This window comes from Cervus canadensis, chromosome 6, assembly GCF_019320065.1.
Source record: "Cervus canadensis isolate Bull #8, Minnesota chromosome 6, ASM1932006v1, whole genome shotgun sequence".
In the NCBI taxonomy this organism is placed as follows: domain Eukaryota; kingdom Metazoa; phylum Chordata; class Mammalia; order Artiodactyla; family Cervidae; genus Cervus; species Cervus canadensis.
Genome location: NC_057391.1, coordinates 11,347,901 through 11,374,532, shown reverse-complemented (window position 1 = coordinate 11,374,532; position 26,632 = coordinate 11,347,901). Strand labels below are relative to the sequence as shown.

The following is a 26,632-nucleotide window of genomic DNA, read 5'->3' as shown; positions in this document are numbered from 1 at the left end:
AACTCAAACCTAGGCACAGCAGTCATACACCAGACCCCACGCTTACACCTCACACACATCTCAGGATTACAGTTGGCAACGGCTCTGCTAGGATCTTTATAGTGCCTAGACCACAGGTGTTTTTCTATTGCTGGGAACCAAGAACCAGAGGGCTTCCTGCCCAAGACCACCCCCAAAGTAGCTGGTGAGTCAGCCCTGAGTTAATTGACACATTGAAGGGGGAGATACTGCACATTTTGCATGCAGGAGAATAGCCATTATTTGCATATCACTCTCAGACCAAGCGTTGTGATAAAGAAGAATTAAACACTTGTCAAAATGAATTTAAAATGACAGCAACTCAGGACACCAATTTGACCTCTCCTGAGTCTAGGACAAGCCAAGAAGGGGTGGTTGAGAATTCAGACCCTGCAGGAGGGAGTTCCAGGCCTTTCGGCCCAGAGAGGGCCCCCACCCCTCCCTTTCCTATGGCCAGTAGAGGCTCATCCTTCCTGCCCTTCCTTGTAAAGAAATTGGCTTGGGACTTCAGTGTGTTCCCTGACCCTGAATTTCTCCATTGCTTCCTATTGCTTGCTCATATGTCTCAAGTCCTGTTCATCTTCCAATCGCTACTACAGAGTCCCTGGGCTGCACAAACCCCATCACTAGTAAACTTACCTGATTTCTGGAGGCCCTTTTTAACCTATCTGCATCAGTTAGTTTTATATATGTTAACACTTCTGCTCTGCAATTCCAGAGTTGGTATCAAAAGAGAGATGTAATTACTCCTCTTCCTGACCAATTCAATGCCAATAGCTGAGTGAGGCAGAGACTGCTCTCTTTAAACCTCCTGCTCCTCGAACTTAGTAGAGGCTCAGTAATTTTGATGGACTAGCACATCATGCTGAACTCAACAGAAGATCATTTAATAGCGAGTGGCCAAGACTGATGATCTCTGCAGGCTAACGTGGGGCTGTATCTCCTAAGAGGCATGCCTATCTCCCATAACAATCCTTACCTGAGACTGATGTTGTCTCCTTTTACGTTCTGACATGAAACATTGAGTATTTGTGGCATAGCAGTGTTATTGGGAATTTTAACTTCCAGTGTGCTATTCCAGTTATCAGGTCATTTGTCGTGACCTGTATCCTTTACATTTCCTTCAAAGTGAGCAGGGGAGATGGGATATCTTTATCTTTCAGATGAGCTCTGAGAGTGACTGCCTGGGTTTGCTGAACTAAACAGCAGGGAGAAGTGGGGCCAGAATCCGGTTTACTTTAGCGTTCTCATTGTCCTGTTAGGTCTGCTTTCCCAGGGCCCTGGACGAAGCCGCCTTCCTACTCTTCCTCCCTCCTGTCCACCCAAGCGCCAGAACTCTTCGGTCTAAACAGGCCAGTCTTGCAGCTAAACGTCCTAACCTTTGGGTGAAAGAACTAGACACCCATGGAAAACCGAATCTTTGACAACTTTGTGCAGCTTTTAGGGAATTATCTCGACAATACAGACTTGGACACGGTGCAGGAGGACGCAGCAGAAAGAGTGGGTAGGAGAGGATCCGACAGCTTTGCGTGTTTCTCTGCAACCCGGACCTACTCCGCAGTCCACTGGGTTTCCACTCCCCCAGCCCCCCAAGTCCGGAGCTGGCCCGTGGGGAGGGGTCCGGGGCTGCAGCTCTGGATGGCGCCCGCCGCTCCGGCCCCAGTTCAAAGCGCAGGGGGCGCGTCCGCCGCGCAGCCGGGAATGTCCGGCCGCTTAAAGCGCTCGCCGGCTCTTTTGTTCCCCAGACCCGGCCTCCGGGGAGAGGGGGCTGGGGGAGGGGACCGGGAGGGGAAGGAAGAGGGGCGGCGGGCGGCGGGAGGAGGGCGGGGCGGGTGGTGCGAGTGCGGAGCGCGCACCCCGGGCGAGGCTGACAGATCGCCCGGGTGGGTGCAAGATGGCGCAAGCGGCCGCACTCGCCCTGCGCCCCCGGCGCTCCTAGGCAGGCATGTGGCCCCAGCCCCCAGCCGCCCGGGCTCGGCCCCGGCCGAAGCCCCGGCCCCGGCCCCGGCGCCGGCCCCGCGGGACACTGTGAGCCGCGAGAGGCCCCAGAGCCGCGCGTCGCCGATCCGAGCGGACCGCGAGCCCCATGGCTGCCTCGCGCGCCGCGCCCCCGCGCCGCCGGCCCCGGCTCCTGCTGCAGCTGCTGCCGCTGCTACTGTTGCCTGCGCCAAGCGACGGTGAGCGAGGGCGCCCGCGGTGCGGCTGCTGGGACCGAGCCCCGGGAAGGGCGAGAAGGGAGTCAGCGGGCGCGAGGGGCGGACCTGCCGGCGGACCGCGGGCTGGAGGGACTTGCCCCAGAAGGGGAGACGAGCGGGACGGGGCGGAGCCGGGGGACGGGGCACGGAGGCCCGGCTGCCGGGGACGCGGAGCCAGAAGATGCTGAGGATGGAGCCCCCAGGAGAGAGACCCGCATTCAGTCCGCTGCGGCTCCGAGACTCGGTAGTGTCCGAGCCCGGGCCAAGCGGCAAGGAGCGCGGCAAAGCAGGAGATCGGCGGGCAGGCTGGAGTTGGGGAGAGGGGGGAACGAGCCTTGGGAGACCCCAGGGCTGAGTGCGGTCCGAGGGGCGAGTTGGGGAGTGCGGAGCCCGAGGGTGGGCACAGAGTGGCCCGCGGTGGCCGAGGTTAGGAGACCGCCGACCCCGGGGGCGGAGTCCGGGACTGAGCGGGCTGCGATGGGTGAAGAGAGCGCATCGTGGATTTGGAGAGGGACTGGGACGCGGAGTGCGAGGGAGCCATCGAGGAAGAGGGAGGTCCCCGGCTGGCCGCGCGTGGGGAGGGGGAGACACCCTGCGAGCTGAGGAAAGGAAAGAGAAGCCGACCGAGGGCGAGAGAGCGGCGGGGATGCCCACGTGCCCGCCCTGCCCGGGAGGGTGCACACGCAGAGCTCGGGGTCTGCCGGCTTTGCTGCCCGGAGCTCCGTCACCACCACCCTGTTCCCTCAGGGACTGTAAGGGGCCCATTTCACGCGAGAGAGGTGAAAATCTAGTCGCTTCTTCTCCCACCCCAAGTTCTCAACAGATGCTCCTCTGGACAGTATTCTCTCCCCTCTTAGCTCCGGAGACGCAGGATGTCGCAAGCGTATCTAGTAGAAAGTTTATCCATCCCCCAGTTGCTATTAAAATACCGGGTTTGGGGTGCGGAGCCGAGGCAGCTGAAACGCAAGTCTTAGGAAGGATGGGTAGGGAGCTGAAGGGGCGTGACCCTCAAATATCTTAAAGTACGAATTACTTGTCCCTGAGGGTGGGGGGAAACGCCCCTAACCGCAGCGCTCCTCCTTCTCCTTTCTCCCCCTCACTGCCCCGTCTCCCCGCCGCCAGGGAGGGCGCTGGACTGTGAAGGGAGGGGCCCGCTCCCGTATCACTAGTTGCCCGGAAATGTGGAGGGGTCTGTGGCTGCCTTCTCAGCCCAGGTGGGCTCATTTCTCTAGGATTGAAGTTATAACTGGTCTAGGAAGTTGCTGGCTGGAGAAGTAGGAGACTTGGCATCATGCCTGGGACTGGAGCTCTCGGCCCTCCTCTCCCACTTCTGATTCCCTGATCACCCTCGTCTTCTCCCTTCTCTTCTTCCCCCTCGTCTTCCCCTTTTCCAGTTCCTTTCTCTTCTGCAAGAGTGCAGAGGTTGCTGGGAGAAAGGTTCTAGGGGCCTCCTTCTTTCTGAATTTTGAGAAATCTGAGTAATGTTTGGTATCCCTCATCCTCATTATGACAAAAGCAAAACAAACGGAACTGCCAAACACCAGAGCATCCTAGGGGTGGGGCCGTGGAGCTGGACCTTAACCTAGCCTGTACCCAGTCCTGGACCCACACACCCTTCTCCCTGTTCAGATGGTGTTGTCAGCAAAAAGAAGCAGCGATTTATTACTATCTCACTTTATATTTGTTTAGAAATTTTAACTTTTCATACTGCCTTTACATCTGTAGGTCATATTTAACATAGGGCTTCCCTGGTGGCTCAGTGGTAAAGAACCCACCTGCCAATGCAGGAGACATAAGAGACGTGGGTTTGATCCCAGGTTGGGAAGGCCCCCTAGAGGAGGGCATGGCAACCGTCTCCAGTATTCTTGCTTGGAGAATTCCATGGACAGAGGAACCTGGCAGGCCACAAGTCATGGGGTTGGGAAGAGTTGGACTGAAGTGACTGAATGACTGAAGTGACTTAGCATGCACACAAGCCATATTGTTGTTGCTTAATTAAACAAACGAGGATGGAGAAGCCAGGGAAGATTGAATACTTTACCTGAGGTCACACTCTGAAAGCCTGTGGGGCTTCAGTGTTTAACCAGGTGGCCACAGAAGTGGCAGCAGCTATGCTGGAATCAGTCTTGCTTTTAGGTCCCAGATTTGTAACTATTAACTCTGAGGTCTCGGACAAGTTGTTTAACATCTCTGGGCTTCAGTTTCCTTTTCTGTGAAAGATATAAAGGCCTTGTGCCACAATTAAAAAGTCCATGCACCACAATGAAGATCTTGCGTGCTGCAATGCAGCCAAGTAAATAAATATTTTTTAAAACATACAAATAAAAGAAAGGTGGTAGAAATACTATCCATCTCTCTGAGACGGTCTGTTGATTAAGTAACTGTACTGAATGAGATGACCCTTCATAATGCAGAAATTTCTATATATTAATAGAGATTCCAATTAGTATCGCAGAATGATGGGGATGGGGCACTCAGATCCAGAGAACTTGGAAGCCCTGTGTTTTCAAGTTCATTCCACACTAACTTCTCCTTTTACTCTCTCTCCCCCTCCTGATGCAGGTCTTGGCCACTCTGCTGAACTGGCATTTGCCGTGGAGCCGAGCGATGACGTTGCAGTCCCTGGGCAGCCCGTGATGCTGGGCTGCAAGGTGGAGGGGACCCCTCCAGTGCGAATCACCTGGAGGAAGAATGGGGTGGAGCTGGCAGACAGTACCCACTCCACTGTGCTGGCTAATGGGTCCTTGATGATCCGCCACTTCCTGCTGGATGGCGGAGGCGGCCATTCAGATGAGGGGGACTATGAGTGCGTGGCCCAGAACCGCTTTGGGCTGGTGGTCAGTCGGAAGGCTCGAATCCAGGCTGCAAGTAAGTGGGTGCCCTTACTTTTTTTTTCCCCCAGGTCATGGAGGGATAAAGGGAGCAGTTCCATCTTATGTAGCTTCTGGAGAACTAATGTCTCAGCATGGGTCAGTTGAGAGGAGCATAGCAGCAATTTGCAGTGGTGGAATTATATCATTTACACATTTACCTGGTTGGAATGCAATTTGACAAGAATGTAGCCAAACACTGTTGTAGGAAGAGGGAGGGAGAAAGCCAGCTTTATTCAGCTCTTGGTTTGGTGTGTCTTAGCTTCCAGATGCCTGTATATTATGAGCATCCCAGTCTTTTGAGTATGATTTTTGTGTTTAAAGATAAACTTTGGGGGTGATTTAAGAGGATTTTGAAGGGTAATTTTGATGACGTGCAGTTTTTAATTACGTGCTGACTTTCAAACCTTTAGGGTAGAATAAACCTCACTGTACCAGTGATAACATTCTGAAGCTTCAGCGATTTGCTTTACAAAAAATATGATAGAATAATTTCAGGGTTAACATAGTAATGACATTCCTCTCACTCACCTTCCTGCTGGTGTACTTAAAAAAAAATTTCAGCTTTACTGAGGTGTAATTGATAATAAAATTATAAGATATTTCAAGCGTACATTGTGATGACTTGATACTTGGTATGCTTTTTTGATTGGGAGAGAAGAGGTGTTTCATCTCTAGAACTGTGCTTAGCTGATGGACCATCAGTCATTGTGGTGATGAAATGATGGTCGTGCTCTCCTGCTCTGTCCTACCAGAAGTCTGCTGTTGCTGTTTAATCTGTGTACACTCATAGGTATTACCACATAAACCAAAATTATTTATGTATCTTGGGAAGGTGGCAAGCTATGAGGGTGGGAAGACTTCTGGTTCTTTCTTCTTTTTTTTTTTTTTGGCTATGTTGCACAGCATGTGGAATCTTAGTTCCCTGACCAGGGATCAAACCTAAGTCTCCTGCATTAGAAGCAGGGAGTCTTAACCACAGGACTGTCAGGGAAGTCCCAAGAACCACTGCTTTTGAGAAAGAGTAAAAGTTTTGCCAAGTGGAAAATGTTCCGAATCCCATAATCTCTGTACTTCTGGGTGGTGTCTTGAGGTGGTGTCCCTTAAAAAGGCTGCTTTAATTTTGGTTGGTAATCATTCAAACTAATGCTTATTAAACACTTGCTGCATACTGGGCACCCTGCCCAGGTGCTTTATATGAATTATCTTATTTAGTCATTGTGATCACACTGGAAGATCAGCAGTCATCATCCTTGTTTTACAGATGGGAACACTGAGACTCGGAGGTGAGCAGAGAAGCCAGGACTGCAGTTTAGGGATTCCGAATCCTGCATCCTCCCACTTAACCCTTGTGGCACGCTGCCTCTTCCCCGTCTGATCACTGACCAATTTCTTCCTGGCTCCGAGGGCATTTGCACAGTTGCTCTGAACGGCTGGGGGGTGATGAATTGTTCTGAGGCAAGAGGGCTCTCGTTGGATTTAAGATGCCCCTTTGTTCTAAGGAAGGCTCCTCTAGGCCCCCATATGGAGCTCTCTGGGAAGCAGCCCTGGACCTTGAGACAGAATCACTTCTGGCTCAGCAACCCCTCATCCTCCGGCCCTCCTGGCAGGGTAGGGGAAGGCTGGTGCGCCCTCTGAGCAGATGGCTGGGTGTGGGAAGGAAAAGTGGGGACAGAGAGTGGGGACCCAAGGAAGCTTGTCGGACAGGAGAGAAGAGACTTCTCAGGGAGCTCGCCCTGGCCTGTGTCAACTCTGAGGGTTCGATGGCTCCTGCATCACCAGCCTAGACTTCTGGGAGATAAATCCCCAGGTGTTTATATAGAGCTAATTGTAAATGTGCTTTTTCTATAAATGGTAATACCTTCAAGATGTTCAGCCTCCTTAAACTCCTAACAATATAAGCAGTTGAGCTGTGGGCTCTGGCTCCAGGGAGGCCCAGTGGGTGCGGTCGGCTTGGTTAAGCCTCTGGGGTCCTGGGGACAGCTGGGGGTTTGCCTCCAAACCCTGGCAGTCTGATACAGGCTCTCTCCCCAGCAAGGCTTGTGGCCCCTCAGGGAAGGCTTAGACGGTTGGATCCCCTTTCCTCACGTCGCAGGCTCATGTCCCTGTGAGGTTTTAGAAACCTCCAAAGCTGATTAGCCGCCTGGGTTCTCTCCTTTGGTAACAACGCCGTGCCCATGTGCCTGCGGGCCGGGCAGATGTCGTATGACATGGGAGGAGGCCTTCTGAAAAGGTGTGAGGTGCCCTCCAGAGCCCCTGCTTCTCCTGCCTGCTCCACGGGGGCTGACAGGGCCGGAGGATGCTAAGCACCCCTCACAGACACAGAGTCCACCCAGTGCAGCCAGTGAGGCAGATCGGTGTGGGGCCGATGGCTGGGAATGCCTCCTCTTCCATCCAAGTGGGCCTGGATGCTGTCATTGAAAGATGGCCTGACTATGATGGACTAGAGTCCAGGCCCATTCCTTGGGGGCTTCAGTGGAAAATGTCTCCTGTCTGGGATGGAGTGGCTTAGGGTCCTAAGAATATTCATGCTTCCAGCATGTCTGGTTTCTCTGCCTTGCTCTTCCATGTGTTTATAGTTTGGGGGCTGAAAATTGCGACACTTGTGACGGAAGAGATCCTAGACAAGTTAATCTCTCCATGGCCCAGTGTCCTCACCTGTGAAAAGTACATATAATCCTACTTTGTGGGATGGTGGTAAGGACTAACACACTCCACGCTTTGCCTGGCACAGAGCTGGTACTCAGTAGTGGAGTCAGTCCTCTTTGCTTCTTTTAAAGGCGATTCCAGTCTTGTGGTTCAGCTGGTAAAGAATCTGCCTGCAATGCAGGAGACCTGGGTTCGATCCCCCTGGGAAGATCCCCTGGAGAAGGGAAAGGCCACCCACTCCAGTATTCTGGTCTGGAGAATTCCATGGACTATACAGTCCATGGGGTCACAAAGAGTTGGACACGACCGAGCAGCTTTCACTCCCAGTGACTTTGCCAGCAAAAGCAGACTCCTTAATCCACTCCCAGCCCTCAACTTTCTCCCGCACTGGGATTCAGTTAGGGAGTACTCCGGGGAAATCTCTCAGGGAGTGAATCTCTCACTTCAGAGCTGGAGTGCAATGTGTTCTGTTTTAACCCCTTCCTGGGAGGGTCTGGGGATTCTCCCAAGCCTTTGGGCATCTTCTAAAGCTTGGCTGCCTTGTGAGACCCTCTACCATCCCCCTGGAGAGGCTCCAGGAAGGGCATGTGGGACACCTGATCCAGTGGGAATAGGCAGTGACTCACACCTGTTGAGATCTGTGTGCCTGGATGACTCCAAAGAGGGATGGGCTGGCTACAAGGAGGGGAGATAAGTGGGGGGACCCACCCCAGCTCCCCTCCACCCCCAGCCCCCCTCCACCCCCATCCCACTTCAGGCAGATTCTCTTAGTTCCTGCTGCTCACTTTCTGGCCTCAGTTCCTGGTCTCGAGGCCTTTGGGAGATGGAGTAAAGAGCTAGATGATCTGGAGCACAATTTGTCAGACTTTGCTGTGCCCATGAATTTGCCTGGGGATCTCGATAAAATTCCGATTTTGAATCAGTAGGTCTAGGCCAAGGCCTGGGGGTTCTGCAGGTCTAACGAGACCCCTGGTGATGCCGACAGTGCTGGTTGATAGGTGTGAGAGGAGAGCCCCCTCCCACATCACAGTTGCTGGTGTAGGGGCGTCTGTGGGCAGCACAGTGAAGTCTGGGGAACATGGGCTTCAGGGTCACATCTGGGTGGGTTTGAACCCCACCTCTGCCACTCACAGATGCCACATCCTTCGCACCAGTTACTCTAACTCTCTTGAGTCAAATGAGTCTGTGCCTTCATTTGAAAAGAAAAAGAAAAAGCATAATCCCATCATCCTGTCAGGGCTGTTTGGAGAGTTAAATGAGATGATGGATGGAAAGTATCTGGCCCTGGGCTTGGCCTCTAGAAATGCTCATTAAGTATTATTGTTAGTATTAGGTTTTCTGTTGCTGTTGTTTAGTCACTAAGTTGTGTCCGACTGTTTGCAACCCCATGGACTGTAGCCCTCCAGGCTCCTCTGTCCATGGGATTCTCCAGGCAAAAATACTGGAGTGGGTTGCCATTTCCCTCTCTAGGGGATCTTCCTGACCCAGGGATCAAACCCATGTCTCCTGCATTGGCAGGCATATTCTTTACTCTGAGTCACCTGGGAAGCCCCTAGTGATAGGTATTGAGCGCTGATTTAGGATGAAGACAAGCCTGTTCCAATGCAGGTAAGATTCTCAAAGTGCCAGGATTGCCTCCCCCGCAGCCCGGAGACATCCTGACTGGGGTGCCCAATGATGGTTATGAGCGTAGGCTGTGGAGGGAAACAGACCCTCAGCTGGATGGACTTGGGTAAGTCACCGGAATCCCTGAGTCTCAGTTTCCTCATCTTTAAACTGGAGGAAACAATACTTAGCAAGGAGGATCCCTCACGACAATACGTGTAAAGAACTTAGCAGTGCAGGGCACACAGAGAATGTTCCTTAGATACTGTTATTATTCTGGGGTGATACCAAAGGTGACACATGTGAAGTTCTAAGCTTCTTTAGGTATGGTGGTTCCAGGAGGGTCCCTGGAGAGCCTGGACTCCTGGTAAGAGGCAGTGGGGTGTGGTGAGAGGGAGGGAAGTCCAGGTCTAGTCCCCCGCTGTCTCCACCTTAAGGCCCTCAGTCACCTGCTCCTGAAGTCTGAACCATTCTCAACCTGTCTGAGCAAGGGCAGTTTCGCCAGCTACTCTGAAATCCCTTCCAGCAGCAAGATCCATCCACATCCTGTGTGGATGTGGGGGCAGGGTCTCAGCACAGATCCGTGGAGCCAGGTCTAGGTGGACAGGTTGGGAAAACTGTGGGCTGGAGCTGCTGAGTGGCACAGCTTGTGGGGTGGGCTCAGTATATTTAGGGGACCCCGGCAGTGTCTCAATGTAGGGCAGCGGGTTGTGCAGGGGAGTGGTTCCTGGCACACTGGCTGGTGACCCTGGCGGCCTGGTATGTGGAACCCAAGCCTTTCTCTTCTCTTTGAGGGGCAGCTCAGCCAAAGTGGATGTTGTTCAGTCACTCAGTTGTGTCCAACTCTTTGTGACCCCATGGACTGCAGCACGCCAGGCTTCCCTGACCTTCACCATCTCCCAGAGCTTGCTCAAACTCATGTCCATCAAGTCGGTGATACCATCCAACTGTCTTGTCCTCTGTCGTCCCCTTCTCCTCCTGCCTTCAGTCTTTCCCAGCATCAGGGTCTTTTCTAATGAGTCAGCTCTTCGCATCAGGTGGCCAAAGTATTGGAGTTTCAGCTTCAGCATCAGTCCTTCCAGTGAATATTCAGGACTGATTTCCTTTAGGATGGACTGGTTGGATCTCCTTGCAGTCCAGGGGACTCTCTCCAAAGTAACCCTGAGGAAATCTCCCCTCTGCCCCTCACATGCGTCCGCCTACCTGTTAGAGCAGAAAGCAGGTGCTGCTGCTGAGGTGTCACCAGTGTGATGAGCGATGGCCATTCAAGGCCTGCTCTCACACCAGGCGGGTCACCCGTGAGTACGCCAGGGCGCAGAGGTAGGTGGAGATCACGACTCCACAGCCTGACCTCTTCTGATGCTCCTGAGAAGCTGTGAGGTGTGGTGGAAAGGCCCTTGCCTGGACGCTGGGGTCCTGTAACTCTGGGCAAGTCAGTCCCGCTCCGGGCCTTGCCTTTCTGATTCTAATATTGAGTCGTTGGGCTGACATTCATCTCTGTGCTGCTGTATTAAGGCTTCCTTTCCGTCCAGTTAGTCCTTGCGACTGCCTGCCTTTCTGAGCCTTTTCCCAGTCTATTCTTGCCCCTGCTCATCCCTTACCCGATCCCTCCCCAAAGACCACTTAATTCACAGTAATTTCTTCCTCACCCTCCTAAGGCAGGGAGTACTTGTGGTCTGTGGCATTCAGGCTCAGCCTTCATCTCAGTGGGGGCTGCCTGCATTGTTAAGTAACTGTTCTGTGGCTGGATATTCCATCTGTTTCCTTAACTCGATTTTAAGCTCCTGAAGGGCTTCTCTCTCTTTTGTATTTCTCACGCCCTCCGCCTGTGGAGCCCGATGAAAACTAAATGAACATGTGGCCTTGTAGGTGCAAAGCTCCATCTCTTTTTGCTTCTCTTTGACTTTCTCTGTTTCTCCTTATCTCGTAAATGATAGCATAGCTCAAAGGAACGGAAGCTGGTGAATGGGGAATATAAGACACTGGGGGCAAAATCTTGGGGTGGCTGTGGCTGCGTGTTTTTCTGTAGAGGAGCTGAGACTCCCTTCCTCGGCAGATGGCGTGCGAATCAGAAGCCTCATTGCTCGGGAGCCCTCATGCCCGGGCGTTGCAGTCTCCTGCCTTGGACTGTATTCCCTGGCTGGATAAAGGCTGTGTCCCCAGGCCTGCTGGCCTCAGCTGTAGTGGGAGGGCCGCCCCTCACCCCACCCGCAGGACTTGAGTGTGGAGGTTGAGAGCTTCTGGTTCCCACACCTTGGCTGCGCTGTCGCAGGCAGCCAGCTGGCCCCTTGAACACAATGTGCAGATCTTCTCTGTTCCAGTTCCCCGCATTGTCCATGGCCCGGCGCCTTGGCTGGGAATGCGCGCCGGTGAATAGCGGAGGCATTTGCAGCCTGCAAATGAAACAGGCCCCCAGCCCCCCTTAGCCCCCCATTCCCTCCCCACCCCCCAGGAGAAAGGACTTTTTCACTTCTGGCCTTCTTGTATTGCCTTCCCCTCTCCTCTCCAGAGTCCCTGCAGGCGTGTGTGTGTATGTGTATGTGTGTGTGTGTGTAAGAGACTTTTCACAGCAGCTTGAAGGCTGTTCAACACAGCCTTCAAAAAAAAGTAGAATGGAACAGAAGGGCACGCAGGATGGAAAACCAAACAGCTCACTGCTGTCTCTGTTTAAACTGGACCGAGTGGTTCCAAAAATGTCTGCCTGTGTAACCAACCTATGGCTCCCTGAGATCTCTGGCCCTGGCCTTGTTGCAACAAGAAATGCAGAGACTGGTGCTAGTGCTAAGTCACTTCAGGCGTGTCCGACTCTTTGTGACCCCATGGACTGTAGCCCGCCAGGCTCCTCGTCCATGGGATTTTCAGGGCAAGAATACTGGAGTGGGTTGCCATTTCCTTCTCCAGGGGATGTTCCCAACTCAGGGACCGAACCTGCGTCTTCTACATTGGCAGGCAGTTTCTTTTTTTTTTTTGGCAGGCAGTTTCTTTACCAGCCCAGTAATGTGTGTGTGTTGGCACGTGGGCCTCTGTGGGCACCTGAGCATGCAGGCGCTTGCCGAAGAAGGTGCAAGGGGCTCAGGATGAGGGTCCAGCTTTCAAAGGACTCTCCTGTGGGAATCCCCCCTCCCTGATCAGTGTGACCAGGCTAGAGATCTAGAATAGACAGAACTGGTGCAGGGCAAGAGTGGGTGGTGGATCATTTTATTAGGTCCTTTAGCTGAAGTGAGGAAGGAGGGAAAGCTAGCGTTAGGTCACTGGCAGAGGGTGGGGCTTACATGATGGGCATGGGGGCCTGGCCATCGTAACTCTGGGAATCCAGGCCGTAGTTTTCTTATTTATTAGGCGAGTGCCAGCAATCTGGCTGCAATCCGAGCCTGCTGGCCTGGGCTGCTCGTGTGCCCACCTCCCCCCACCCCCACCAAAGGACCATTCTTTGATGTCTGAGCTTGCTTCCCCTGCCCCCAGCTTTGTTCACCCTGTTTCAAGAAAGGCTGACCCTTTCTGACTGCCCTCAAAGGTAAGGGAGGAGCAGAGGAGAGAATGTTCTCTGATGTGATGCAACAAGGCTGGGGCCAGAGATCTTAGGGAGCCATAGGTTAGTTACAGGTGATGATGTGACCTATGGAAGGGCAAAGACAGGGGCCCAGCAAGGACCTGAAGAAGGGCAAGCAAGGAGTGCCAGGCCAGACCCCAGACCACAGGCAGACGGAGGGGATGGAAGTGTGGGCTTAATCCAGGCCAGCTCACCACCTGATTCAGGCAGAGGGAGGACAATTCGATGCAGAGGACTCCCAGCCCACCCTCACCATCTCTTCCCTGGATCTTAGCCTCGAGGCTCCTCAGTCTTTGACACCCCCCCACACACACACTCTGCCCCCCACCTCTGCCCTCCTGTGAGGCCACGTTCAGGGTCTTTCTCTTTAGCATTCCTCCTGCCTCCTTATTTCTCCTGCCTTCCCTTCTTCCTGTCTCCAGCTCTCTTTATTGTTCTGTGTTTCCTCCTGCCTCTGGCTCCAGTGGTAGCAATTCCTATGTCCACCCTCTGCTGCTGTGCTTGGAGGGAGACACCGTTGCAAAAGTAGGTGAGCTCAGGCCTCGGCACAAAGAGATGGGAAGAGGGGAGTCAGAGAGGATGAGGTGCAAAGAGGACCCCAAAGGAAGGCGTTCATGGCCTCCCCAGCAAGTCAGAGTCTCCTTGGGGCACACCTTCCCCGGGAGAGGAATCTGAGAACACTGGCCCCTGCTTGGGCCCTGTCTCTGAGCCTGGACACTGACCACGGTGGGTGGTGGGGGCAGCCCCAGGCTGTTCTCTGGAATGCTGGTGTTGGGTTGCAGTGCAGATGCAAGCAGTGATAATGGGCAGGAACTGGACTTTCTGGTCTGGCTGCTGCCCCCAAGGCCATTGGAATGTGAGGGGGGACTAGCAAGAGGCCCCAGGGACTTGGAGTGGGCAGATGGAGACCAGACCACCTTAATGGAGAGGAGGGGGCAGACCACCAAGAGAGAGGACCAAGTTCTAGCCCTTTCACTGAGTTGCAGGCTACAGTCAAACAAGCCTAAAATTCCTGGTCCATCTAGGACCTTGCAGGTCTGCCCAGCCCCGCAGTGGGATCACAGGCATCCAGACTGCATCCATTTGGACCTTGCCTGGTCCCACCTCCTCGTTTTACAGAGTTGAAAACTGAGGCCCTGAGGAGTTGTCCTGCCCAAGGATGGGATTGATCCTCCAGCCTGGGGAGGTTGGAGAGCCCCTTGAGTCCCTCCTGCCGCTTGCCCTGCCCAGCACCTCACCGCTTTCTGGTTGGGGATGGGGGAGATCTTTTTATATCCCCTCTAGGGCAGACTGGCACATATATTTCCATTTTTCTCCTGATCTACCCCCACCCAGGCTCTGTGTGTGGGGGTAGTTCTGAATGTGAGTGTCAGCCAGTGGGTATGGGCTCCTGACATCCATGGCACATCTCAGAGTCTGAGTTTCCAGAGCACCCTGGATGCTGAGCTGAGTGGTATGAGGGCTACCTCTGAGCTGGCTCTGGTGGGGAACCTGTAGGAGTAGCAGGAATCATCCTAGTCTAAGGGGGCTACACTGTCCTAAGCCCTTTGTGTGTTAATTTACTTAATTCCCACGGGTTTCCATTAGTAGGCGTTACTAGTCCTATTTTACAGATGAGTAAACAGAAGCCCAGACTGGTTAATTAACTTGCCCAAGGGTACACAGTAAGTAGAGAAGCTGGGCTTTAAACCTCCTCTGCCTGACTCAAAATTCAATGGCCTGAGTGTCCTTAAAGGGGGCTAGAGTCCCTTGAGAAGGTAATCAGTATTTTTGCCTAAGAAATATTAATAGAGCCACGCTCCTGTGTGGGAGTATTGGGAGCGAGCAACTTAGAACCCTGGTCAAAGTGGGAGCCACTTCTGGGTGTGCCAGATGGGGCTATATGGTCCCCACCCCCAGCTGCTGCGGGAGGTCTGGGGAGAATCTGGAGGGCAGTTAGGCTGGGTGCTCTGCTGGGATGCTCTGCAGAGAAAAGTTGTCCTACCTGAGAGGCTGGGCTGAGTGGCTGGATACAGGTTCCCAGCAGAAGTCCAGAGGGTGTTGGGCTGTAGGTGTGGGAATTGCTTGTTTCAAGGAGGAAAGACAAGTTCCCCTCCCCCGGGGCCCCTCATCTCCCTTTCCCTTTCTTGTTTCCCCCGCATAATGATGCTGATTGCTCCACATCTGTCATAATTACTCTTTGTTTGAAAATTCAGAACAAATCACAGGAGAGGAACTGGTGTGGCTTGAGTAGGATCCGTCTCCCTAGGGGTTCCGGGGGTGGGGGCTGGGTAGTAGGGAAGAGACATAATCAGCCTTGGAAGATGGAGAAGCCAGGCTGCTGATTGTCCTTTTGCTGTCCCCTTGCCTGGGCAAGGTGGCTTAAGGCCTCGTGGAGTTACGTGGCCCCCACCCCTGACCACAGTCCCTGCCCGCTGTAAAGTTTCGGCTACTACCCCAACCTGGGTGAGTGGTCGAGGTGAGGCCGCTGCCCTCTCGGCTCCGCCCCTGCCCTCTCGGCTCCGCCCCTGCCCTCTCGGCTCCGCCCCTGCCCTCTCGGCTCCGCCCCTGCTCTCTCGGCTCCGCCCCTGCCCTCTCGGCTCCGCCCCTGCCCTCTCGGCTCCGCCCCTGCTCTCTCGGCTCCGCCCCTGCCCTCTCCGCCCCACTGAGTAGTGTGTTGGACGGCAGGCTCCGTGGTCAACCCAGCAGCAGTGCAGGGAGGGGCGGGCTGTGCTGCTGGGAGGGCGCAGGGCGGGGGCTTTACTGGCCAGGGGGAGGGGGCCAGTTGCAGCTGGGATCCCTAGAACCGGGCAAACTTTGGGTCTCTTGAGTGTGAACCGGTAATGGGGGTGGGGAGGGAGCACCAAATCCCAGCCCTTCTCCGGATACCGCGGCAGCCCTGGGTGCTCTGCGTTTCTTCACCCCCGCTCTCAGCAACCTGACTTCTGGGGAGGGTCCTGGTTCCTGCCCCCATCCCTACCTGAAAGCCTTGGTTTGGGGGGCTGATGATTCCTGGGGTATATGCCCTGACCTGGGGCCCTGCCTGCCGTGGAGCTGCCTGCATGTCTTGCTCCCAGTCTGGGAAAGTGTCTGCAGACACTGTGTACTGGGCGGGGCCTGGACCTTACATAGACGTCATCATTACTTCTGTGTCCTCCTTGACTCCCACTTCAACCAGAAGCTGCTTGTAATATATAAATATTCAACTCATCCCCAGGTGGTTTTGGACCCACAAAACCCAAAGTTCACTTCCCTGGACCTCAGTTTCCCCATAGATGGAAGGGAGTGTGAAGAGGACCACATTAGAAGGTTCTCAAAGTCCCTTCTCACTTCTAAAATTCGGAGAGGCTGACTCCTTTTGTCTTGAAGGCAGTTTCCCCCCTCCCCAACTCTTCCTCTCTACCTACCTCTCCCCAGGCTGGTCCGAGCTCTCTCCTCCATCTCCCTCTCCCACTCTCTCTCCCGTCTGGGCTTGGCTTCCTCCTTTTTGAACTGTCAAGATCACAGTTCTACAGCAAAGCTCTCTAGTCATCCTCACCCTCTGTCGCTGCCCCCACCTGGGCGATTGCGCCCTGGTGGCTCCGGGCAGCGCACCTATCCGAAGCGGGGCGACTGAGTCCCTGGGATTGGGGTGTGGCGCGGGCGCTCAACCCCCTGCGCAGGGACTGGCTCCTCGCCCCGCGGCAAGCGCGGTGTGAAGTGAGTGGACCGGGAGGAGCCGCGCTCCGAAAACGACTCGTTTTCCTTGCATCGGGGAAGAGGGATGTCCCCAACCCTCAGCACAAAGCGGGCTGCTTCTCGCCGAGGCGGGGCCGGGCCGGTTGGCCGACAAGGCAGAATCGATGTGCCTTCAATTAACCCGCGCCGCGCAGTCGCGGGGCTGTCAAGTCACCGCGCCCTGTGTCTCTGTGGATGTGAGAACATGTGACCATGTGTGCGTGTGTGAGTGTATCTGCGTCTGCGAATGCGCCTGTGTCCTCCTTGGAGCTCCTGTATGGTCCACTACTTCCCTGGCCTTCACCTGGTAACTCGGGAACTGGCTCCCACCGACTGGAGGCCTCTTACTGGCCTTGGGGAGCAAAATGGACCAGGAGAGTGGAGGTCTGGGGCTCCCAGCCTCCTTCCTCCCGATTGGCTTGGAGTGCAGGCCAGGGATTGCTGACAAGGGGCGGGAGCTAGACAAAAGTTTGTAGGCCAACCTTTGAACAGGAAGCAGAGTGGGTCCCAGAAGCTTCACAGAAGGCAGCTTGAACAGAGATGTGTGCTTGTGGCCCTGACAGTGCTTGGGAGTGTGCTCCCCCCAGGGGCAGGCAGGAATGGGGAGAAGGGACCTTCCCAGGTTTCGCTGATGCGCCCTCACCCTCCACTGCCCTGTCCTGCGGTCTCTTGCCCATGTTTCTCACATCACTGCTGTGGGAGCTGAGACCCAGGGAGCAAGCCTTGCCCCAAGTCCTGGGTGTACAGAACTGGGACAGAAAGCATTCAGGCATTCTTTCCAATGAGCTGACTGGCCAAATGGGATTTGCGATTCTAACTTCAGAGCCGGGATCTTAGAACACTGAAACCCAGTATTTGCTTGTGATGAACAATTCCTGGATCTTTTCCTGCCATCTTCACATCTGGCTCTGTTTTTCCTCACCTCCCCCGCTCTTCGTGGGTTATTTTTGTTTTGCCTATTACATCCCAGCTTATATGGAATGTCACTCTCTGCAGTAGTTCCCTTCACCCTAATTTTTTAGAGGTCTCTTAAAATTGTAGGCTGGGCTTCCCTAGTGCCTCAGTGGTAAAGAATCTGCTTGCCAATGCAAGAGACATGGGTTCAATCTCTGGGTCGGGAAGATCCCCTAGAGAAGGAAATGGCAACCCACTCCAGTATTCTTGCCTGGGTAATCTCATGGACAGAGGACCCTAACGGGCTAGTCCATGGGGTCACAAGAAGTTGGATACGACTTAGCAACTGAACACCATCACCACCACGAAAATTGTATGCCAAACCTCTAATACCTTAGAGAAATCCTATCTTAAGTTAGTCCCACTGGAAGAATGGGTTAGAATATCCTTGATTCCACTATATCAGAAGACCAATAATGATATATCATAGAATGAGTCTCAAGGATTGAGACTGTTTGATATTCCTGCTCTCTTGTGTTTCTGATTTTGCCTCTCAAATCAGTCATTTTCCCATTGAACCGTGACAAAATCAAGATCATTACAAGCAAGGCTGGTAAGTATAAGGTTGATGGGATCAAGGCTTCCCTGAAATAAAGCCATATACCTTTTATTGCATCAATTCGGGAAGGAGTCATTGAACTGTATGCCCAGCTTTGCTTTTTGAGGGTGAGGAGAATCAGAAGACACCCCAGTCTGTTCTGGGACAGTGAGTATAAAGCTTGTTCCTCCCACTGGTTTGCAAAGTCCTTAAGGGGTGGACGCTCAGCTCCTCTGAGCATCCTCAGCACTAAACAGAGGGTGGTGCCTGGGAAGGCTGAGAATGGAGAGCTGTGGGCATATGAAAGGGAGGGTGGGAACACGTCCTGCCTGCTGTGGTCAGCACACTCTTCCTCTGGAGCTCTACAGCCTGGACTTGGGGGAGGCAACGAAGGCTGAGTTTGGATATCACTCGAGGGCCTACAGGGTACTTTCACTGAAGCCATTCTCCGCAGGCTTCTGAGTCCCTTACTGTCAGGAGCCGAGAGCAGCCTTGTCTGCATCTAACTGTATCACCAGTCTCCTAAACCAGTTTCTTCTAGTCTTAAGAGGCACCCCTGTCTCCCTCTTCAGTTCCCTTCCTTGAAACAGCCTTCTTCCAAGGTCCCACTGCTGGCCACTTGGGGGAGGATGGAGACTGGACTAAGCGGCAGGTGAGGTGATTGAGTACTGAGGGGGAAAGGGTTGGCCTGGTGAATTCAGACCTCAGTTTACCAGGAGAGGTGGCTACCGATACTCAGTCACCTCAGGGTGGGACACCCTTCCAGACAAGCTATAGAAAGTCTGAGGATGCCAGACCATTGGCCTCACCCCCAGAATGGCTGACAGGCTAGCTCCATGCTGGGAAGCGTCCCTCTCCCCTTGTGCTTCATGTGCAGCCTCTTGGGAAGGACTGTCCTTGCATATGTACATGCCTATCTTCCTGTTATCTTGAAAAGTCATAACCATGATAACAAAACCTCCTGTGAATGCATGTTGCTGTGGGAATGGATAAGAGGAAAAGAAACACACTCTCGTTATTATACTCATTATCTTCTTATCAAAATATTCACCCATGGAGCATTATTTTTAAAGTTACTTAATGGTCTTGGGTTTTGGGAAAGAAGAGATGTGAGAAGAAACAGGCTTCCTTTAAAATGCACTTTTTTAGTTAAAAGTGTTGAATCTCCAGTTTGGGCTTGGAGGTGCCTCATGTTTTTTGAATAGTGGATCATTTCCCAAGTGTAATTTTCTGGGGATTAGACATTCAGGCACTCTTGTTGAAATCTGGGCAAACTATAAAGACACATGTATAGTGCTATGTAATAACAATTATAGTTTCTGTTTGAATGGTCATTTTAGTCTTGTAAAATGAAGCTAGTGGCCTGTATGGCATTAGAATGATCTCTGATCTACTACAAACTAACTGTTGCTTCCTTGGATAGGTCCTTTTTTTCTCTAGATGAAGGGACTTTAAGCATCATTCTTTACGGTCCTTAGGTTTGTGAAGGGGCTCAGGGACTGGAGATGAGGGAAAGATAAGTCAGATTGGTGGAGCTTCAGGCTTCGTATATTTACCATATCCACACCAGTTCTACATTACCTTTTTGTTTTGGAGTTCTTTAGACCAACTAACTAGGTAGATGAGCTAACTAGGCCTAAGCAGAGGAGTAGTTCAGCAGGTGCTGGGATACCAAATAGGCTTAAGATTCTAGAGCCTTAGGCAGAAGAAACATGACTCTGAGATGAAGATTTAGGAGAATTATAAAGAAAAACATTATGATCATATTGGCAGTTATGACCAGGTTAAATTAGACCTTGATTGAGAACTGGGTTAGAAAAATAATGACCTATACTTAGATTTTTCTCTCCTTTAAAAAGCATAATTTTTTATGTATCACCAGTGCTCAGTAATGTTAGATGTGGTTGATCAGTCAAAACAAGGAACCATTTTGGCTGTTGTTTAGTCTCTCAATAAGTGTTGTCCAGTCTTTAATTTTATTCTCAAATAAATGGATGGATGAAATGGCAACTCACTCCAGTACTCTTGCCTGGAAAATCCAATGGATGGAGGAGACTACTAGGCTACAGTCCATGGGGTTGCAAAGAATCGGACACAACTGAGCGATTTCACTTTATGGGTGGTTCTGTTTCAGAGTCTAGTTATCGGCTGTACACGAAGGGTTCATAATCTCGTTGTGGTAACATGGACATTAGAACATTAGAAAAGATTGCTGCCTTAGAAAGAGCCCAGTAATATGCATCATAAATGATGCTAACCGAGGGCTACTGGGTCAGCCCAACAGCCTACTGTTGATCTGAGCAATGGACCTTTTTATCAGTTGAGAAGCCTGAAAGGACACTGGATCTTACGTATGTTCTTCCTTTAGGCAGACATAACCTAGAGCCCATCAGAAGGGATTAGGAAGTACGTGCTTACAGGAAAAAGATACTGGAACTGAAGGATATTAAAGCAGGTTAGTTATCAAATCAACCAATCTCTATGAGCATCTCTCCTACACCTACCTGCCTCCAAGCTGAGGACTCTGAGGGACAGAAAGATAAGACACCTCCTGATCTTGAAGAATGTGAGCTCCTCTTCCTGCCTGGCCAGAAAGCAACCATAACTGGTGGTGATGGTGAAGAGAGAAGACAGCCTGATAAACCACAGAATCTGTTGAATTCATAAACAGTGTGATTGTCAGCCTGTCCGTCTGCATCTCAATTTTCCTTTAGTGCTAATTTCTAAGCTAAGCCTCTCACATCCTTATATAGGAAGAAAAGGGAAGTGCCTCAGGCTAGTCCAGTTCCTGATAAAGAGTCGGTTTTCACAGGCAAGTGGTTGAAACTCCAGTCCTTCCGTCCCATCCACCATTCTCATCAAGGGGACCTTTCTTGGATCAAAGCAGTGGCCTTTGATGGGGGTGATGGGGGTATCACATCCCCATCCTGAACCCTGGCTCAGACCTGACTCTTTGGACCTCCCCTTTCCAGCCATTCCGTCTTCCTGCCAGAACATGCCAGTCCATTCCTCAGCCCCCACAGCTCTCCATCTTCCTGCCTCGTCTTTTCGGAGCCCTGTTCCTCTCCTCACATCTCTCCCAGCCATTCTCTGAACGTCTCCAGCCCTTTCAGCTGGTGGCACACAGTTGGGCACTGAAGAATATAAATCCTCAACTCTTCCCATTGTTTCATGTGTTCCCAGCGAAATCTAATTAGGCTGTGAAGGCAGGGCCCTGCTTGGTTTTTCTCCGAACCGGGCTATCAGAGGAGGTGCCCCCAAGAACCCACTGGTGTAGAGGGGAGCCCCGGGCCAGTCTCGTAGCCCCCGCCAGGCTTCCACGGGTCGGGGAGCGCTGAGGGCTTCTTCCGTGGGGAGGCGGGACCTGCTTCCTCAGTTTCCCCGGGCCGGCCGGGTCCACCCGCTCGCAGCTGGGGCATTTGCCCCGCTGGGGGGAGGGGGTGGCGGGAAATGGTGCCTCGCTCGCCCCAGCGACATCAAACCCTCGTTTGGCGTGCGAGGACAATGGTTGTCTTATTTTCTCCATTCGCCGCGCACAATGCCGGATTCTCTCATTCACCCGCGGCGGTGCGAGCGAGGTAATTAGCCAGCGCCATTCAGCGCGGACACTATTGCTATGCGGGGGGGCGAGGACGCCCGCGTCGGCGGGGATTAGCCGCGGCTCGGGGTGCGCAGCTGCGGCCACTTCAAAGGGGCCCGACGGCCTGGCCGGCTGTGGGAACCGGCGCCGCCTCCCTCGGGAGCCGCCCCGCCGGCTCGGCCCCGGGCCCGGCCGGCCGGACGCGGCTGCTCCTCCCCGGCCCGCAGCCGCCCGCCGCGCGCTCTCCGCCGGCGCAGGCTCCGCACTGCCCGGCCCCGAGCTCCGGTGTCCCTCCCCATCACACTCCCACTTTCATCAGGACCTCAAGGGCTTTTTTTTTTTTTTTCCCCCTTTTGAGTCCCGGGAGTCAAAGGGCAAAGAGAGGAAGGTGGAGGGAGGAGCGAGGGGGGAGGGGAGCTTGACACAATGCGCTGACCTCTGCCGAGCGGAGCAGATGGTCCCACTTACTCCTGCCGCCGAGCGAGCGGCTCTCAGGGCCCCAGGCTCGGGGGCCCTGACCCCGCCCGGCAGCCGAATGCCAGCACTGGGGGCCCCGCGGGGGCCGGGCTCCCACATGCTCCTGCACCCGCCCCGCTGCCGGCTCCTGGCATTGGAGTCAGACTGCCTGGACTAGCTAGCTGGCCTCGTTGCTGGAGGGGTTGAATGGTGGATGGGGTTGGGGTGCCGGGCTGAGAATCTGCCCTTTTCGGATGCTGGAACTCGGGGGACGGTAAGGATTCTCGAGAACCTGCCAGGCCAGGGGGTCCCAATTCTGGCCTTGCATATGTGACAGCCTCCTGCGCTTTCATAGGAATAATAGAGATTCCTGAGCACCGCGCCAGACCAAGGAAGTGGAGTCCGGAAATCTGCAGGGTTACGCAGCACCCTAGGTTATTCAGATACACAGTCAGGTTTGGGAAGAGGAGTGGGGGTGCTTAGTCCCAAGCCCTCCATTTCACTGAAGAAGCTGATACTCAAGGAAAGAAAGTAACTTGCCCCAAATAAACAATTAGTTATGGCAGGGTGGGGACTTTCGTGGAAGAGAAGATAATGTGTAATGACCCCCAAGATCATATGACCCTTAACGCTAGCGTTTAGGACACAATTAATGAGGACTTATTATTTACCTAGTATTTGTTCTAGGTGCTGGAGGTAGAAAGGCAAATTAGACCATTCTGGGCCCATAGGGACTCATAGGCTAGTAGGTGATTGATGTGTAAGCAACAGATTCTGATATGTTTTGTTAAAGGCTAGGAGAGAGGTACAAAGGCACCACATTCAAGGCAGGAATTAATTATGCCTCCTTTGGGGGCTGTAGAAGATGAGATGCTAGTAGAGAAAATGGCAAAAGAGTTCCAGGCAAATGGGGAAAGCAGAGGTAAAGAGAAGTATGAACATCTATGATATGTCTGGGAAAGACAAGCCAGTCTCACACGATCGGAGTGCAAATTACTTGAAGAGAGACTAGCTGCCTTTGAAGCTGGAAAGATGAATCGGATCTAATAATGAAGACTTGAATGCCATCCCAAGGAGACGACCTTGATTCAGGCAATGGAGAACCACCAAAGGTGCTTAATTGGTTATTCGGGAAGATGATTATGACTTCAGGATGGATTAAGAAGAGGAGGAGTGTCCGATGCTTTGCGACCCCATGGGCTGTAGCCCTGTAGCCCGCCAAGATCCTCTGTCCATGGGTATTCTCCAGGCAAGAATACTGGAGTGGGTTGCCATGCCCTTCTCCAGGGGATCTTCCTAACCCAGGGATCGAACCCAGGTCTCCCGCATTGCAGGCGGATTCTTTATCAACTGAGCCACAAGGGAAGCCCAAGAAGAGGAGGAAGGGAGCACTAGAAATGGGGAGACTGGACAGGGGAAGCTATTACAGAAACAGTTGAGAGTGTTGTGAGCCTAAGCCAAGGCAGTGGGAGGGATAAGGGAGGTTAGCCCGGGATTAGTGACCAGTTGACTGTGGGGGAGAGGGCGACAGGTGTGGCAGTGACCCCTTGTTTTGTTCTAGCTTGGGTAGTTGGCGCATGGTGAGGCTCTAACTAAGAATCACAAGAAAAGGAAGAGGTTAGGGGTGGATGTGGTGATTCCTTTGAATGTAAGGGAAAGCTTTTGAAACTTTCTATAGAAGATTCCTAGGGCTGTGGGAGACCTCTGACAATAGAGGACAGCAGTGGCGTTCACCAAATAAGTCTCCTTCCAAGAGCTGGTGCCCCAGCCAAGAAAATTCATGATCCTCTCATGGAATGCAGGCCTCTATCCTCCCTCCTGCAGTGTTGCTGGGGTGGAGGGTCTGCAGGCCTTAAACCATCATGGTTCAGAGTTGAGCCGCCAGAGATTCTGTAGAATCATGAGAGGTAAATACAGCATCAGATCAAGGTTTGAGAAGAGGAGTCCTTTCATGGGAGGAGAGAGACCATTTCACCTAGTGTTATCCCAAAATATTAATGGTATGAACTTTAGAGATTATCTTGTCAATCCTCCTCCACTCCCATTTTAAAGATGAGAAAACCAAGGTTGAAATGGAAAGGTCACACAAGGAAATCTGTGACAGTCAGATATGATCATGTCACCCCTCCATTACCTAATGCCTGCTAGATTAGTCCCCTACAAATCCTAATATATGGTTCTGCAAATTTGGGGGCAGTGTCTGTTTTTGTTGAGTTGTCCTCATGGTCACGTGAAAGCAATTTACTTAATAGCTCCAGCCTGTGCCCCCTAGCCAGACGTCCTTCCGGGAGGCGAGGGAGATCTGGTATCCCGACCAGAATGACGGAAGTTAAGGATGTCGTGGGCCCGGGCACGTTTACATAAGGAAGATTGGTGACCCTGACACAGGTGGAGACGTGCAGTCTGTGGAGAGGGGCCCTGCTGGGCCTGGACAGTTTCAAGTCTAAGGCAGAGAGGGATTCTCGAGTTGACTCCTAGCTCCCAACCCTGCACCCTCGGCTGCTGCCTGGAAGCACGTGTGTCTCAGAGGCTGTAGCCAGATAGACTTTGTAATTGGCCCCGTTCAACTAGTCCATTTTACAGAGGAGGAAACAGAGGCCCAGAGAGGGGCTTCGGCTTTATCAAGGTCCAGTTATTAAAAGAACTCAGACAGTCACGGCGACCCTTCTCTTTATCACATTCAGCTTTCCTCTTCCTGCCCCACCACCCCCACTCACCCCATGGAAGCCACTGGCATCTCACAATGCGTTGTCCTCTTCCTGCAAAACCTGGAAAATAAGTTACTCCTCTGTTTTGTAAGGCCTGACAAGTGCCAGGAATAACTCTGCAGGCCCCATCCTTGCCGCTTGGTTTCTTGGTTTGCCGATTTCCATGAGCACAAAAGTGCTCGTGGAAGGGCTACCTGGGGACTGGCGTCTGGGTTGTTTATTTACCTGTGTTAATAGAATTTAGGAAACATGTGTGGGCTCAGTGACCATTAGGAGGCTAATAACACTGTCATATCATGGTGCTTATCTGCATTAGTTACGCCCTGTGAAACCTACCTCAAACCTTGGGGGAATTCAGTTAAAGTGAGGCCTGCTATGTCATGGGTGTCCCTGAATGTACGTAGGCATGATACTTTTTTTTTTTAGCGTGATAATTTTAAGGGTCTAGGATGTCGTGTGCTTCTGTGATTTTCTGTGCCATTGTTCAAAGGTATGGTCAGTCCTGTTTGAGAAGCATTTGAATGTGTGTGTCTCAAAGCTGTGATACAAGGAAAGAGCATGGGTTAAAACATTTTAAGTTCAAATGCCTGCTGTGGCATCATTAAATGTTAATGTGTGAGCATCATTATTAAATGACTGTGTGACCTTGGGCAAGTTGCTTAACCTCTCTGTGCATCAGGAGGGCTAATAATCCCTACCTCTCAGGGTTATACTGACATAATATCTTAGCTTTGCCCAGCAGTGGCTTCTGCAGGTTTCTGATTTTCAGGGTCACAAGACTATGATCATACCTAAGACTCTGGCTCTGGTGTTTTCACCTTTCTGGTATTTCTAGGAACTTGGGTGGAAATTCTAAAGACAGGGTCTGCGGGAAGAGGGAATTTGCCCCAGGGTGCCAGGACATCCTCTTGACACGTTGGCAATCAGTAAATATCTGTTGAATGAATGCTTAGAGTTGATTTAGTGGGTGTGCTATGTAAATATTGGACAGATGACTGTATTTCCCAGACCAGGACACATCCTCTGACTCACTGCCTGATATGTGGGATGAAAAATACAGCGAAGTATTTGAAGTTGGTACTGCTTTTGAAAACCTAGCCGTGGGGTAGGTAGGGTGGTCTCGCCAGCTGAGTGAGTCTCTTCACCTTTCCCTTCCCGTGTGTAGGGGCCACACTGGCAGTTGTGGAACACACCCACCGCGCGGTTCTCCCCGCCACGTCGGGCAGGGGCCTCACCCGTGTCCCACGGCACAGTCCGCCAGACACATGTACACCCCGCATGGTGGGAGGGGAGGGATGGGGAGCCCACTGCTTGATGTGGAGGAAGAACGGGAACCTCCGAATTACGGGCTGAATAAAAGGAGGGCTTTGAGAGGTTTTCTTCTCTTTGGGCAGTAAAAGCCCAGCCCAGAGACTGCAGAGTCTGACTGCCTCCCCTGCAGCTGTGCCTTGGGTCTTCCTGTCCAGTGGAATCAAAGATCAGGCCATAAAGGTTCGATGCTCACCAGCCCACAGTGGGCCAACAACTGGATGCAGGGACTTTCCCAAGCTGAGTCTGGCCCCCCACTGTCCCCCACTCCTCCCATTTGTCAGAGGTGGCTGCCAGGAGGCAGGGGAGAGACATGGATTTATGGCTGCTGACTTGAAAGACAAAGTTGCCTTTTGTGTTAGAATTGGGGCCGGGGGAGTGGTGAGCTGGTGGTGGTGTGGGAGGGTGGGAGGGAGGGTCTGGGGTTCAGGGGCCTAAGGCAGGGGGTAAGGGGCTTGAGGAGGGGGACAAAAGGATCCAGAGGCTTCTCAGAGCAGGGTCACCA

The 26,632-nt window shown here is 52.8% G+C and overlaps 1 protein-coding gene across 5 annotated transcripts in view; it reads left to right on the top strand.

Annotated features, from left to right (window-relative positions):
- Positions 1-1,852: 1,852 nt before the first annotated feature.
- IGDCC3 (immunoglobulin superfamily DCC subclass member 3) overlaps positions 1,853-26,632 on the top strand; it is a 42,296-nt gene continuing 17,516 nt past the window's right edge. The window contains exons 1-2 of one of the 5 annotated variants that reach the window (XM_043470813.1): positions 1,853-2,195; positions 4,776-5,081. In XM_043470813.1, coding sequence (XP_043326748.1) covers positions 2,105-2,195; positions 4,776-5,081 — 397 coding nt within the window. In that variant the 5' untranslated portion in view covers positions 1,853-2,104. The remainder of the gene's footprint in view (positions 2,196-4,775; positions 5,082-26,632) is intronic. The other 4 variants (XM_043470817.1, XM_043470818.1, XM_043470816.1 and 1 more) reach the window with 4 other exon arrangements.